This window comes from Lampetra fluviatilis, chromosome 17, assembly GCF_964198595.1.
Source record: "Lampetra fluviatilis chromosome 17, kcLamFluv1.1, whole genome shotgun sequence".
NCBI classification, from domain to species: domain Eukaryota; kingdom Metazoa; phylum Chordata; class Hyperoartia; order Petromyzontiformes; family Petromyzontidae; genus Lampetra; species Lampetra fluviatilis.
The window spans coordinates 394411-406763 of NC_136291.1; the positions used below are offsets into that span (position 1 = coordinate 394411).

Genomic DNA, 12353 nt, shown 5'->3' on the forward strand with positions numbered 1-12353 from the left:
CTTTCAAATACCTTTGGCGGTGTCACACATTTAAGACACACACAGCGCAGTCACTTCTGTCACTGCCAGAGGCAGTTTCAGCGACAGAGAATTGACAAAGTGCGACACTAAAATTAGAAACAGTGTTGCTGCCAGGTCGAAAATATTCTCCTCTAGTACCTGGTAAGTGCGGCCAAGATGCTCACAGTGATGGATAAATATCGTTTGCAGGAAGTTTCAGAGTGGTATGCCTCATGTGGCCACTGGCCGGATAATATGGCCCATGGGCCATAGGAGGTTGCACCCACAAATTAGCAACGATGATAAGCACGTCATTGCAGCTCCGCTCGGCTGAGCACCGATTAATATTTTACAAGGCACATTTCCACAAAGAGGCAGGATGCAGCACTTGTGTCTGCTCCAGAGAGAAAGTAGAATGCGCCGAAAACGTATTCAATCACTTAATTGATCGGCAACTTATGGGGCGTGGTCCTGAGCCGCGAGAACTCGGCTTAGTGGGCTCGGAGCGTCGTGGCCGCGTTAGTGCCACAATCAGTGCCCAGCGTGGGGCCGCGGGGCCCCAGTATTTAGCGGACAGCTCTGTTCAATTTGATATGACCGGCACTCACAGCCATACTATATCAGCGTGATGGCGCACAGGGGAGCGGCAAACACGCCACCCAGTTCTGTTCTTCAGCTCGACGTGTGCAGAAGGTCAATGTTAATCTGCCAGCCAGGGGACGGCCCACCGGCGCTAATGTGCATTCGTTCAACCTTTCTAGCCCTCCTGCATTAATTCAGGGCCTATTCACAGCCTAAGTGTGTACGTCCGTGTCTTTGTGCGTGTGGTGAGAGTGGTGGTATAGTGGTAAGCACACTGCGCTACGAACCTGGCCACCCGAGTTTAATTCCCAGATACAGAGAAATCAGTGGTGTATATCAGAACTGGTCCTGGACTTCCCCTTGGTCGACTTAACCTTAAATGAGTACCCGGTACGGTGTATAAAAATCAGCACTGGGGAGACAAAGGTGGCCAGGGATGGTGCTGGCCACACTCTCACTTAGTGCGCTGTGTCGACCTTCACTGGTGTTTTCTCACAGCACTTGCCCAATCTGTAAAGGCTATACAGGGATCCTTGTCCCTAGCTTTGTCCAGGTATGTGTTTTCACTGGAAGCCACCACCTCCATATTATTAGTAAAATGCAAATGCAGTGCTGCGTAGGGAGTGATTACTCATTAATTTCTCAAGCAATCCCGTGGTGTAATTGTACATGTTGGAATTTGTATTCATGTCAACTTATATTACGGAAATGTACCACAACATTATATTCACAGGAATGATTCCAGAGCCATTGTAGTGAGTCCACGCTGCAAAACCCACGCTGCAAAACCCACGCTCTTCTCCGGTTTGTAAGCGTGCGCTGCAGTGCGAGGCCCGTCCCTTCTGCCGCACGCTCCTTCTGCGGAGTAGCACTGGCGCCGACCTGGAGTCACGTGGCTGCCAGGCTTAGCGCGCTTAGCGAGAATTGGGGGGCCCCCTCGCTCTCAGTTCATTGGTTGCAAGCGGAGCTGCCACGCAGAGTTAATTTCGTAAACGCAATCAGTGACAGAAACATAAAAAAAAAATGTTTGAGTCAACGATGACTGCTAAACCACAGCACAAAGCCGAATGACTATGATGGGGTGATATTAACGAGTCTGAGCAAAGACACAGACTGAGATAATGACCTTATTAGAGACTGAAATGAATGCCTTCAAAGAGACTGATGGAGTTCAGTTTGGCCGACCTGATAATATTTTAGAAAGGGGATATGCTCAATAACGAAGAGCAGACTACATATTTAACCGCTTTAGTCGACGAGGCTAAGAGCATGACTAAAATAAATCACAGACTGAGACTTAACAAAAATTCCACAGGTCAGCAATAACTCCAGCCTAATATTGCAGTTAAGATGTTAATAAGAGCCGACTACATTAGCACTGACGACACGGCATGCACCGCATTACGGCGCACGTGCGGTCTCCACGTCCCTGCATCCATCCCCACATCCGGCGTCCCGCGTCCCCCACCTGAAGTGCGGCTGGAACGGCTGCTGGGAGAGCAGCGCCGGGTGGTAAAATGCGGCGGCGGCCGCTGTGGTGGACGGGTCCAGCCCAAAGTGCGGCAGGTACGGCAGGCGGAAGTCGCTGCCGGCCAGGAAGGCGCGGTAATAATCCTCGGCCCGTGCCGTCGGTCCGAGCACCTGCGGTACTGGCCGCTGCACGCTGCACGAAAACCACGGCGCACGATGCGGTATGGTCACGGTACAGTCAATGCACACGGCGCAGCCACGCCCACGTGCGGTACAGCTACACCACACACGGTGTATCGCACACCGTACACACATGGCCACACCACAAAACGTCACACCCACACGTGCAGACAGCACAACCACATCACTCACAGGACATTTCATGCTCACAATGGATGATTCTTACGACATCAAAGAAGATACACACTCAGAGTTGCTGCAATTCCTGTGAGCAGGGGAAGGCGTGAGTACGGCAGGGGAAACACAGCACGGAGACCAATGTAACCACCGTGGGATGTAAAAATCAAACGTTGTTCCGAGAACAAATGGTTAATGAGGACAGCAGCATGCGGCGCCAATCAGACACAGTTGGGGGGGGGGACAGCTCAAAACAGGTGTGGTGGGCGCAGGGTGGAGTGGCAGAGGCTCCTCTGAGTGTCGAGCTCCGGGATTGGCAGACAGCACACCGAGGTGCGACCGCGGTGCGACAGGCTGCGCACGAGGCTGCCTCTGTCGCTCACACTCCCGAAGCCTTCTGAGCTCCCCGTGGGGTCCCCACACTCAGCTGCACTCCAGCTCAAAGGAAATTTGATTAAACATTCTGTGAAAAGTGCGGTGTTGAATTTGTAGCACTGCTGTGGGGAGGCTGATGAGACCTGGGAGTAGAGGTGCCAGATGCTGCCAGAAGCTGAGATTCCCCAACCGCAAAATAAAGCCGCCCCCCTTCGTGGAGGCGCCAATTGCAGCCACTGCTGGGCAGGGCTCACGGGTCTCTCCCGTGGCACCGGCCGATTGTAAAAGACTGTCAAACATCACCCACCACCATCACGACACACGCCGAAACGTTTCTTCAGCATCATCCTCATCAGCCACGATAATCCACTGCTGGATGAAGGCCTCCCCAAGCTGTCGCCATCCTTCACGGGACAGCAATCCAACAAACCACCACCCACCACCTGCATGCGAGCCGATTTCCTCGTTCCTTTTCTGTAGTGGACATCCTCTTGGGCACGTCCCCTCATTTTACTACCACTCAAGAGCTGTTCTCACCCACCGACGATCATGCCTTTCTCGCGACGCTGCCTGCCCAGGCCCACTTACTTTTCTTAATGGTCGTGTCTCAATCGTAGCAGCATTGCCATAGCATCAATACTGAATGAAGTGAAAGATGCTCTTCATAAAACATTATAATAGCGCACGGCTCGACAATTTCCCTCCGTCGTAATGCTCATACTACATCTTTCAAACATCGCATTGGCACGCAGATGTGTGTCTGCGATCGTTGAGCTGCTCTCTGCGCCTCGCATAACGCAACCCAACGAGGAGATCAACCGAGACGATCGCCCCGAGCTGTGCCGCCCCCACGCTCGTGTCATTTGCCATTTATTTCCCCCTCATCCATCTCGGAGCCTTCACAGGGCAGCCCCATTCATCTGCGCTCTGCATGTTTACAAGGCCCCGCACCGCCGTCTGCAAGCAGCTCCTGGGAAGCTGGAGTCAGTTGGGAGCAACGATTAGCAGCGGCAGGACTTCGATTTAGGCGAGTCTGTCCGAGTCGGCAACTCAGACAATCTTTACGTGCACAACACACCACATCCAGTATAATTCTCGATTTGGCTGGAGCTACTACAAGTCACGTCACATACTCTAGTTTACTAGCAACCCGGAAGATATTCCGCGAGGAATTAATCTCCGAGATACTCAGTGAGGGATGAATCAGCCACCTGAGCGAAGCGAGGCGGTGGCCTTGGGCAGCGGCGGCGGCGGCGTCGGCAGCCGAGGGCACAAGGAAGGGGTGGTGCATGGCGGAGACGTGGGGGTACATCTGCGGAGAGCCCTTCTCCTGCTTGAGCAGGGCCTCCGTGGAGAGGGGGTGCTCCCTGGCAGAGGAGCGCACCGCCCCGTCCACCTGTCGGCAGCGTGGGCACACCGCGTTCATTAGCAGCGGGGTTGACACCGCGGGGACCCCCTCTCGGGGCATGCCGTCACTGACCGTGTCTCCTTTAAGAAGAAGAGATAACTCACCTTGTACATGTACATGTACAGCCCGTTTGTCAATCCGCTGTAGGATGAGGGCTCCACCACGTAGTACGGGTCGTGGAGCTGATTTGACCATACCCCATCACACTGGTCAGTGCAAGTTGAAGGCGGGGAGCATAAACGCGGGGGCATAAAAGTACAGTACAACGATGGATCGTGTTGCACTATCCTTTGTTGCCCACTGCGTAGCTCCGCGAGCACGATGGCAACAAGTGTCCAGGCATGGTGGTCGCACTTCCAGGCATGGTGGTCGCACTTCCAGGCATGAGATCGGGCGCATTCCGGGTGCTTTTGTCACAGGCGATAACCAACCTCATTCGATCACCGCTCACTCGCGTGAGCTGGGTAGCATACACGTCCCAAAAACATAACCGTTTCTTTTTAACATCCACTACTTGGTGTCGTGTGCTACAATTCACACATTGTGTTCACACTATATTCCCGATTGTTTCTGTTGGTGACTAGATTGAATCCGTCAAGTGTAGTTTAACTCAAAACGTTATTGTTATAATGATGATAATGTTGTAACATGGGCGTGGGAGTGCGAATGGTTAACTGCATTATGAACCCGGCAACCTGGGTTCAATTCTCCAACACAGCTAACGCCAATGTAGAGTGATGTGAACCGGTCCTGGGATCCCGTCCTATATGCTGAACTGTATGTATGTTGAACTTCCTTCGCACCGTACGTAGCCAACTGTACTAACCGGTGACCAGCGTGGTGAAGTATGACCAAACAGCCCAAATGACCGACACGGTGGGGACAGGCTTTCATCCAGCAATTAACTTCCAAAGGGTTTTAATTATTTAAACATAATAATATTCCAGGGCACCTTTCCCCCCACTATCAGTGCCATATCCATTACTTCATGGCGCTATAAGGCTCGTGGATTGTAACATGACAGGACCGTGACGGATGACAGTGACTTGGGGAGGACTTTTTCCAGCAGTGGATTGACCATGGCTGATGATAATGATTTTGATGAACTAGGCTGTGTCCTTGTGGGAGGGTTAAGGGGATGGTGCCGGGGTCAGGGGGAGCCCACTTGCCTGCCGGCTTTCGCTCCTCCACGCGCCGTTGACGGTCTGCGTGGGCGCGATGGTGACGACCGGCGGGGGCTGGTGGGGGGCCGAGTGTCCTGGTCCAGGCAGGGGAGTGGGGGGGCCCCGCTTGGGCGTGTGGGCGGGAGACGAGTGTCCGTGCCCAGCGCCGGGGGACGCGTCTCGACAGGGCTCGGTCTTCATCGACGACGACGACGACACTGGGGCAAAGCAGGGCACGCGCAACACTCACTGCTGCTGCCCCACTCTCTCACTCGCTCACTCAACCTCGATGGCACCACCGGTTAAGCAGTAGCCATGTAACAGCTCCCTAGTGGCGCAACTATTGAGTGTGCAGGTGGTGCAACTGCACCGGGACTCATGGGCCATAAGGGCCCAGGTGCCGGGCCACGAATAGGGGTCCTGCACTCCGGCCCATGCCAAGCACGCTACGCCACTGCGACTCACAACTCCACTTACAGAAATTTAATACATTGTCTCAATGCAATTATTTTTAAAAAAATCCTCTCCTTTGTGCTATCACATACATTCTGTCTTGTTTGTTCTGTCTCGTCTGTTCCAGTAGCCTAAAGGTGGCATTTGCATATAATTTGTATGCAATTTCCATAAATCATAAATAACCTATTCTCAGACCGCGCAACTCGATGCGCGTATCGCAAGCGTGAAAAATCTGTTTTGCCGGACGAAACGATGCATCTTCACCTACGGAAGGACAATGCCACCGCGGCTGCAGTAAGAGCGATGAGCAGGCCGGTACTGATGGGAATACAGGAGGCACCAAACCAATTTCCCTTGCGCTGCGCAACCTGTGACGCTCCCGTTAACCGTGGAGCATGTGCGGGGGTGCAACGGAGCGACGTCCCGAACCTCACGCCTGTTGCAAACACAACACGACCCCTACAGCACCTCCATTACACGTGGAGAATTAGGTGACTGCATTGACAGTGTTAAACAAACACAAATTAAACAAACAAAAATCAATACCTTTGTGATTAGCACCACAATTTAGTGGATATATATGCGTGCAACGGGCTAACATTTCACGGCAATGCAAAGAGAAAGACTATTGCGTAAAAGGGTGGCCCTACTAATATTTTCATAAATAGTAGGGCCACCACCAACACAGCTAAATAAATAAATTGCCAGAATTCTGGTGATTGCCTGATGATGCTGGTTGTAACGACCAGCGAAGTGTCATACATGCTTGTTATATGTTGTGTATTGCTCAACACAGCCTGCCAGTGTGATGAAGCAATACATACTGTTGCATTTGTTCATGTAACAGCTTTATTTATTCAGCTGTGTTGGGTGGAGGAGGGTGTAGACACAACATTTGCAAAGTAATCATGCGATCCGACTAAAAACTCAATTACAAATCACAACATAGGTTGCGGCAGCCTATGTACTAAAAATATACAAAAAATATATTCTTAGGGTACAAGGAAGTGTCATTATTGATGGTGGCGAATTTTTATTAGATAAACATTTGTGCCTACGTTACATACACCTGGCAGCAGTGCTTAACCAAACAAAATTATCTGAAAAGGTGGACGGACCAGTCAGTGTGTTGTCAGTATAGCAGCGGCAGTGAAAGAACAAACATTGAGAACCGAGACATGACACCCGTGGCCTGTGCAACCTTTGCCTACGGCTATATTCTTACGAACAAATACGAGCATCGACACGCTCTTCCAGTTATGCTCCTGGTATGTAAACATGGTACTTGAAAATAAGTCGAGCACTAGACCAGGGTGACACGATCTCAAGATGTCCGGACCGCCCCTCGTGTCTCACGTACGTCCATCCGCTACAGAGCTCTCGGCCACACGGAGGAGCCATCCACCGCTGGTGAGGGGGGCTCTAGTTTCACAGCCGGATCCGGGGGCGCGAGCAGGGCGGCCTTGCCGCTAGGGAACGCCTGGCGCTGTGCCCAGCGAGCGCAAGCACTGCCAACACGGGGCCACTGAACACAGCGCCACTGTGCAGGGACACTTAGCAACACGGAACAACAAGATGGGCCATTTGTTGCTTTTGTGATACTTTCAAATGCGTTCATTCCTTTAGCCGCCCGCAGTCAAATTGTGTTGCTGTTCACCACCCCCATTGACTCATCACTGAATATTGAGGCTTCAGCGATAAATTCACAGCTGAAAAGATTAAAAGACGACGATTATGGAAATGTACTTCAACAAAAGGAACAGGAAAAGCATATACATAAACATACTTGAGCACAAACATTTGTTTAAGCTTCCTACTGAGATGTAAGTCCCAGGCTTGAAACAACTGCAGTTTTTCATTCTATTCATGTTAAAATAAAACCCTTTGAATCCCAAGTGACCCAAACCAACAAGGCAATGCCTGAGCAGCTTCAGCTCCAACACCTGCCCGGGGCACGTGACAAAGCCGTGCGGGATGCCCTGGTACACGGACCCACCAATCCGCGAGGCACAAATCCCGGTGTCAAAACACCGCCATCGGAGATGGCGTAATGAGCCGGGGGCGGCAGATACCCGGGACGCGTAAGCTCGAGTCATGGAAACGTGTCCCACCGCACAGCGGTGGTGGTGGTGGGGGCGGTGGTGGGGGCCGCGCTGGGGGCTGGGCTCCTTGCGGAGCGACCCTATTCTGTTCCAACCAATGCTCAGTGGACTCTCCCGCCCTTCGATCGTCATCAAGTTCACAATCGGCTCGTGCGAGAGTTACACGCCGCCCCGAGCGGTGAACCCTGGAGTGGTCGAATCACCGGGTCGTGATGCTGCGACCTAATACAACGCATGATCGACGAGCGTTTTCCCAAACGGCAAATCAGCACAGTCACAGAAGTTGTTGTTCTGCTCAGATCCCTGGGCAGGATTAGAGCGACAATGGTGACAGGGGAACGGCGTGGTGGGCTGCCGCGGCACGCCCGCCAGACGCCCCCGGCGGTGGCATTCCGAGGGAGACAGTGAGCGAGCGAGCGAGGCGGGGAGGGGCGGCCCGTGGAGAAAAACAGCTGGGCCTCACACAGCTCCCTTTGACTAAATCATTGTTATTATTTATCTTAATTATTTATTTTGCCCGAACGGAACACGCGTGCAAGACACGCTGTGTGCGCTTCAAATGATTTAACGCCAAATGCCAGGCTCCGGCAGAGCCCTCGTCTCCTCCAGTTCGCTCACACACCAACACATCACAGGCGCGCTCACCGCGGTGCTCACGGGCTCGCAGCAACACCGTGAGATGCGACACATTTGCACAACGGGGCGCGCCGCGTTGTGCCACGTGCCCGCCCTAGGAGGCGTAAACCGCGACCGTGCTGAATTAAGAAAATCTCTACTAATATAATTAAACAGCAATATTGATCTTGTTTAATCTTCTTTGCTGAAACAAGGGATTTTATTATGATATAACGAGTGTTATTTATGGCCATGAAATAACTGGTGTCGTTACAGCCACAGCCGGCTCCTTTTGCACAACACACACTCCAGATTTTTTTATGGCTCGCAAATTGTTGTTCACTAATAATTTATGCCTTCAGCAATGAGATGCACTAATGCATTTGTAATGCATTTGTAATGCATAACGGATGATCAACATCACCAGCAAATAAATAAGATTATGGGTGCAGGAGATGTGCTTAACCTCAGCGAATACTGAACACCACGAGCTGATGGCAATCTCCATCTTCGAGTGACGACAGCCATCTCCTGACAACAGCCACCTAATGGCAACATCTTCCTCATGACAACAGACATCTGCTACTCACAAAAGATATCCAATATAGATAGAATACATTTTCTACTTATGAGATATCCCTATTGACTAAAAGCCATCTCCTACTGACAAGGCATCTGTAACTGACAACAATAAAATTATCTAACAATAAGCAACTACAACTGACAAAAATAAATCTTCGACTGACAACAGGCATCTCCTACTGTCAAGACATCTTCTAGTGATAACACATGCAATGCTCACAAGTGACATGCCAAACTAATAATATACATTTACTGACAGCACATATCTACTATACAATTTGGACTTCCCCTTCAGACAAAATCTACTGACAAGACATCTCTTACTAACAAAAGCCACCGTTCTACGGGTAAGACAACTCCCACTCACAGCAGACATCTGCTCGCGGCAGGAGACAGACATCCCCTCCTGACAAGAAACATTCACTTCTGACGAGCGATGCTCATCGCTGCCTGTCGACTGTACGATGTGCAGTGGCTGCGAACACAAGCGCCTGTTGTAGGCAGGAGGCCTGAATTTGCACTCAGCGCTGGGCTGGTCCTCGGAGGACGATTACGATGCACGAGCCGAGCGCGGCAATAAATCTCAACCCACTTTTACAGACAAAATGACACTTCCTAGAAACGGATTTCCATATGGTCATTATCTCCACTGCGGAACGCATCAGCACAAAAGCATTTCACTCTTTCTCTATAGAAAATATCTATGAACGGTTCATTGTACGGCACATTACCTGTTTATCATGCAGTCACATCAGGTGTCATTGGCCATTTGCATTTATTTTGTCATTTCGTCTTTGCACACGCACATATATATATTTAAGCAACCGTTTGGCACAGTTTGATTTCTTTAGTAATTTGCCGAGTGCCAGCAGTTGCCCAGGAGCCACTGGCTGGCAGCCGAGCTAGGCCAGGGCAGCTTTATTTTGGGTGTCCATGCCACGGGAGACAGGGATTGGCGAGACTGCTGGCTGCGTTTGCGCTGGGAGACGAGGGCGCTGCTACTTAGAAGCGGCTGGCGGAGGAGACCCCGGGGAGAGTGTCTCGGTCGAGTGCACGACAACCCACCAAGGTCACCAAGCGGCACACAAACCCACGTGCGCGCATCTTCAACATGTGGCGGTACAGCCGTAAATCCACGCGGCTGTGCATTTATTGTTTATTAAAGGCGGTAGGAGGGAACTGAGAAGACAGTTGTTCTCACACAGGTCTGGAGATGATTGGATCGGCCTTCCTGCCGGGCTGAAGAGGGACATTCAAATAGCTCATCCAAAAGGCAGCTGGATATTGCTCTTAACAATGCATCCGAGGCACAGCGAAGTAGCAGAGAGGGGGGGACACGTGCTTGTGGGAGACGGGAAACGTGTGGCTGTGCCAGCTGCGCCGTGTGAATCGTCACGTTGTCCGCCGCCGTACCTTGAGGACAGGATTAGGCAAAAACGGCTGCGCTGGGCGGGACATGTGTGCAGGATGGGGGAGGGCCGATTGCCACGACTGGCATTGGAGTGGTCTCCACGAGTCCAGTAACCAGGAGGAAGAGAACACCTAAGCCCAGATGGTGGGATACTGTAATGGCAGTTCTTGAAGGTCGCGTGTCTAATGTGCAGCAGCTGTGGGATCTGGTGGAGGGTAGAAAGCGTTGGCGACGCATGGAATACCTTGGAGGCCCAGGCCGCCCTTGGGCTCCTCGGCGTGCTTGGCGAGTTCACGCAGGGCCGCGGCGAAGCTGGAGGCACGGGGCCCGCCGGAGAGGCCAGCGGGCAGCAGGTGGTGGGCACCCCCGGCGTGCGCCATCACGCCCAGGGGGGAGGGCACCAGGGGCACCACGGTGGCCGTGCTGCGTGGAGCTGACGCCATTAAGGAGCTTGGCTTGCGCTCATGGCTCATGCCTGGAACAAAAAAACAAGGAAAAGATAAGGATCCCCCCCTAAAGAAAACTACTGCGTAGGATTTCGCCGTTGTGCCGTGCAGCTCTCTCGTGTCTTTTCGGGTTGCACCGAGGGCTGTTCGTTTGCAATTTGCGACGTTTCACTCCACGTGCAGCACGATCTGAAACGTATTTCCACCCAGCAACACCACGTCCAGCACACCACTCGCCATGGCTGTGACTACGAGTCGCGTGCCACCAATTCCAGCGACTTAGAAAATATAAAATAAGAAATTAAATATTGACCTGTTTGACCCCGATGACACCGTGAACCTGAACGCGAGCCTGAACGTGAGCCTGAACACACGGGTGTCCCGAGGCCACCGTATTTCCGAGGCACAGGGTGACACCGGACCGACCCTGGAGGCCACGGGGCCGCAATGACACCGGCAGCGTGGGGCTCTCTCCCGAGGAAGTGCTGGGCAACGAGCGCGACCTCGGGAAAACAGGAAACAATTTCAAGTGTGTTGGCACAGTGCACTGTACCGAAGCCACATACTACCGTTCTCAGAGTAAATATTCCATCAACATTCACTTCCCCACATTCACTGCCTCACATTCACTGCCTGACCCAAAAAATCACTCACCACACATTTATTCACACCATATTACCTCCCTCAACCACACTCATTACCTCACCTGACGTTCATTACATCACCCAACTACAGTATATTCACTAAATCACCGCACTACCTCACCCCCATCCCCTTACTCACCCATGTCCCTTCACTCAACTCTCACCCCATCACTCACCAATATCCCCCCTCACTCACCCCCATTACTCACCCCATCCCTATACCCACCCAAATCCCCTCACTCACCCTTATCTCCTCAACGCGATCTCCTCGCTCACCCTCATCCCCTCGCTCACCCTCATCCCTCCCTCACCCTCATCCCTCCCTCACCCTCATCCCCTCGCTCACCCTCATCCCCTCGCTCACCCTCATCCCCTCGCTCACCCTCATCCCCTCCCTCACCCTCATCCCCTCGCTCCACCCTCATCCCCTCGCTCACCCCTGGCTGGCCCGTGGCTGACGGCTTCACCGCCAGCGGGGCGGGTCTGATGATGATGGTGGTGGTGGTGGTGATAATGATGGTGGTAGTGATGGTGATAGTGATGATGGTGATAATGACGATGGCGGTGGTGATGATGGTGGTAATGATAGTGATGATGGTGGTGGTGATGATGGTGGTAATGATAGTGATGATGGTGGTGGTGATGATGATGATGATGGTGGTGGTGATGATGATGGTGATGATGGTGGTGGTGGTGGTGATGATGGTGGTGGTGGTGGTGATGATGATGGTGGTGGTGATGA

The 12353-nt window shown here is 52.3% G+C and overlaps 1 protein-coding gene across 4 annotated transcripts in view; it reads right to left on the minus strand.

Annotated features, from left to right (window-relative positions):
• The window catches only part of LOC144936784 (genetic suppressor element 1-like), a 54171-nt gene that overhangs the window by 13496 nt on the left and 28322 nt on the right, over positions 1-12353 (minus strand). For 2 of the 4 annotated variants that reach the window (XM_078863926.1, XM_078863924.1), the window contains 5 exons: positions 10766-10996; positions 5362-5573; positions 4297-4398; positions 3996-4180; positions 2051-2245 (listed from right to left, as the gene is read on the minus strand). In XM_078863926.1, coding sequence (XP_078720052.1) covers positions 2051-2245; positions 3996-4180; positions 4297-4398; positions 5362-5573; positions 10766-10994 — 923 coding nt within the window. In that variant the 5' untranslated portion in view covers positions 10995-10996. The remainder of the gene's footprint in view (positions 1-2050; positions 2246-3995; positions 4181-4296; positions 4399-5361; positions 5574-10765; positions 10997-12353) is intronic. The other 2 variants (XM_078863925.1, XM_078863927.1) reach the window with 2 other exon arrangements.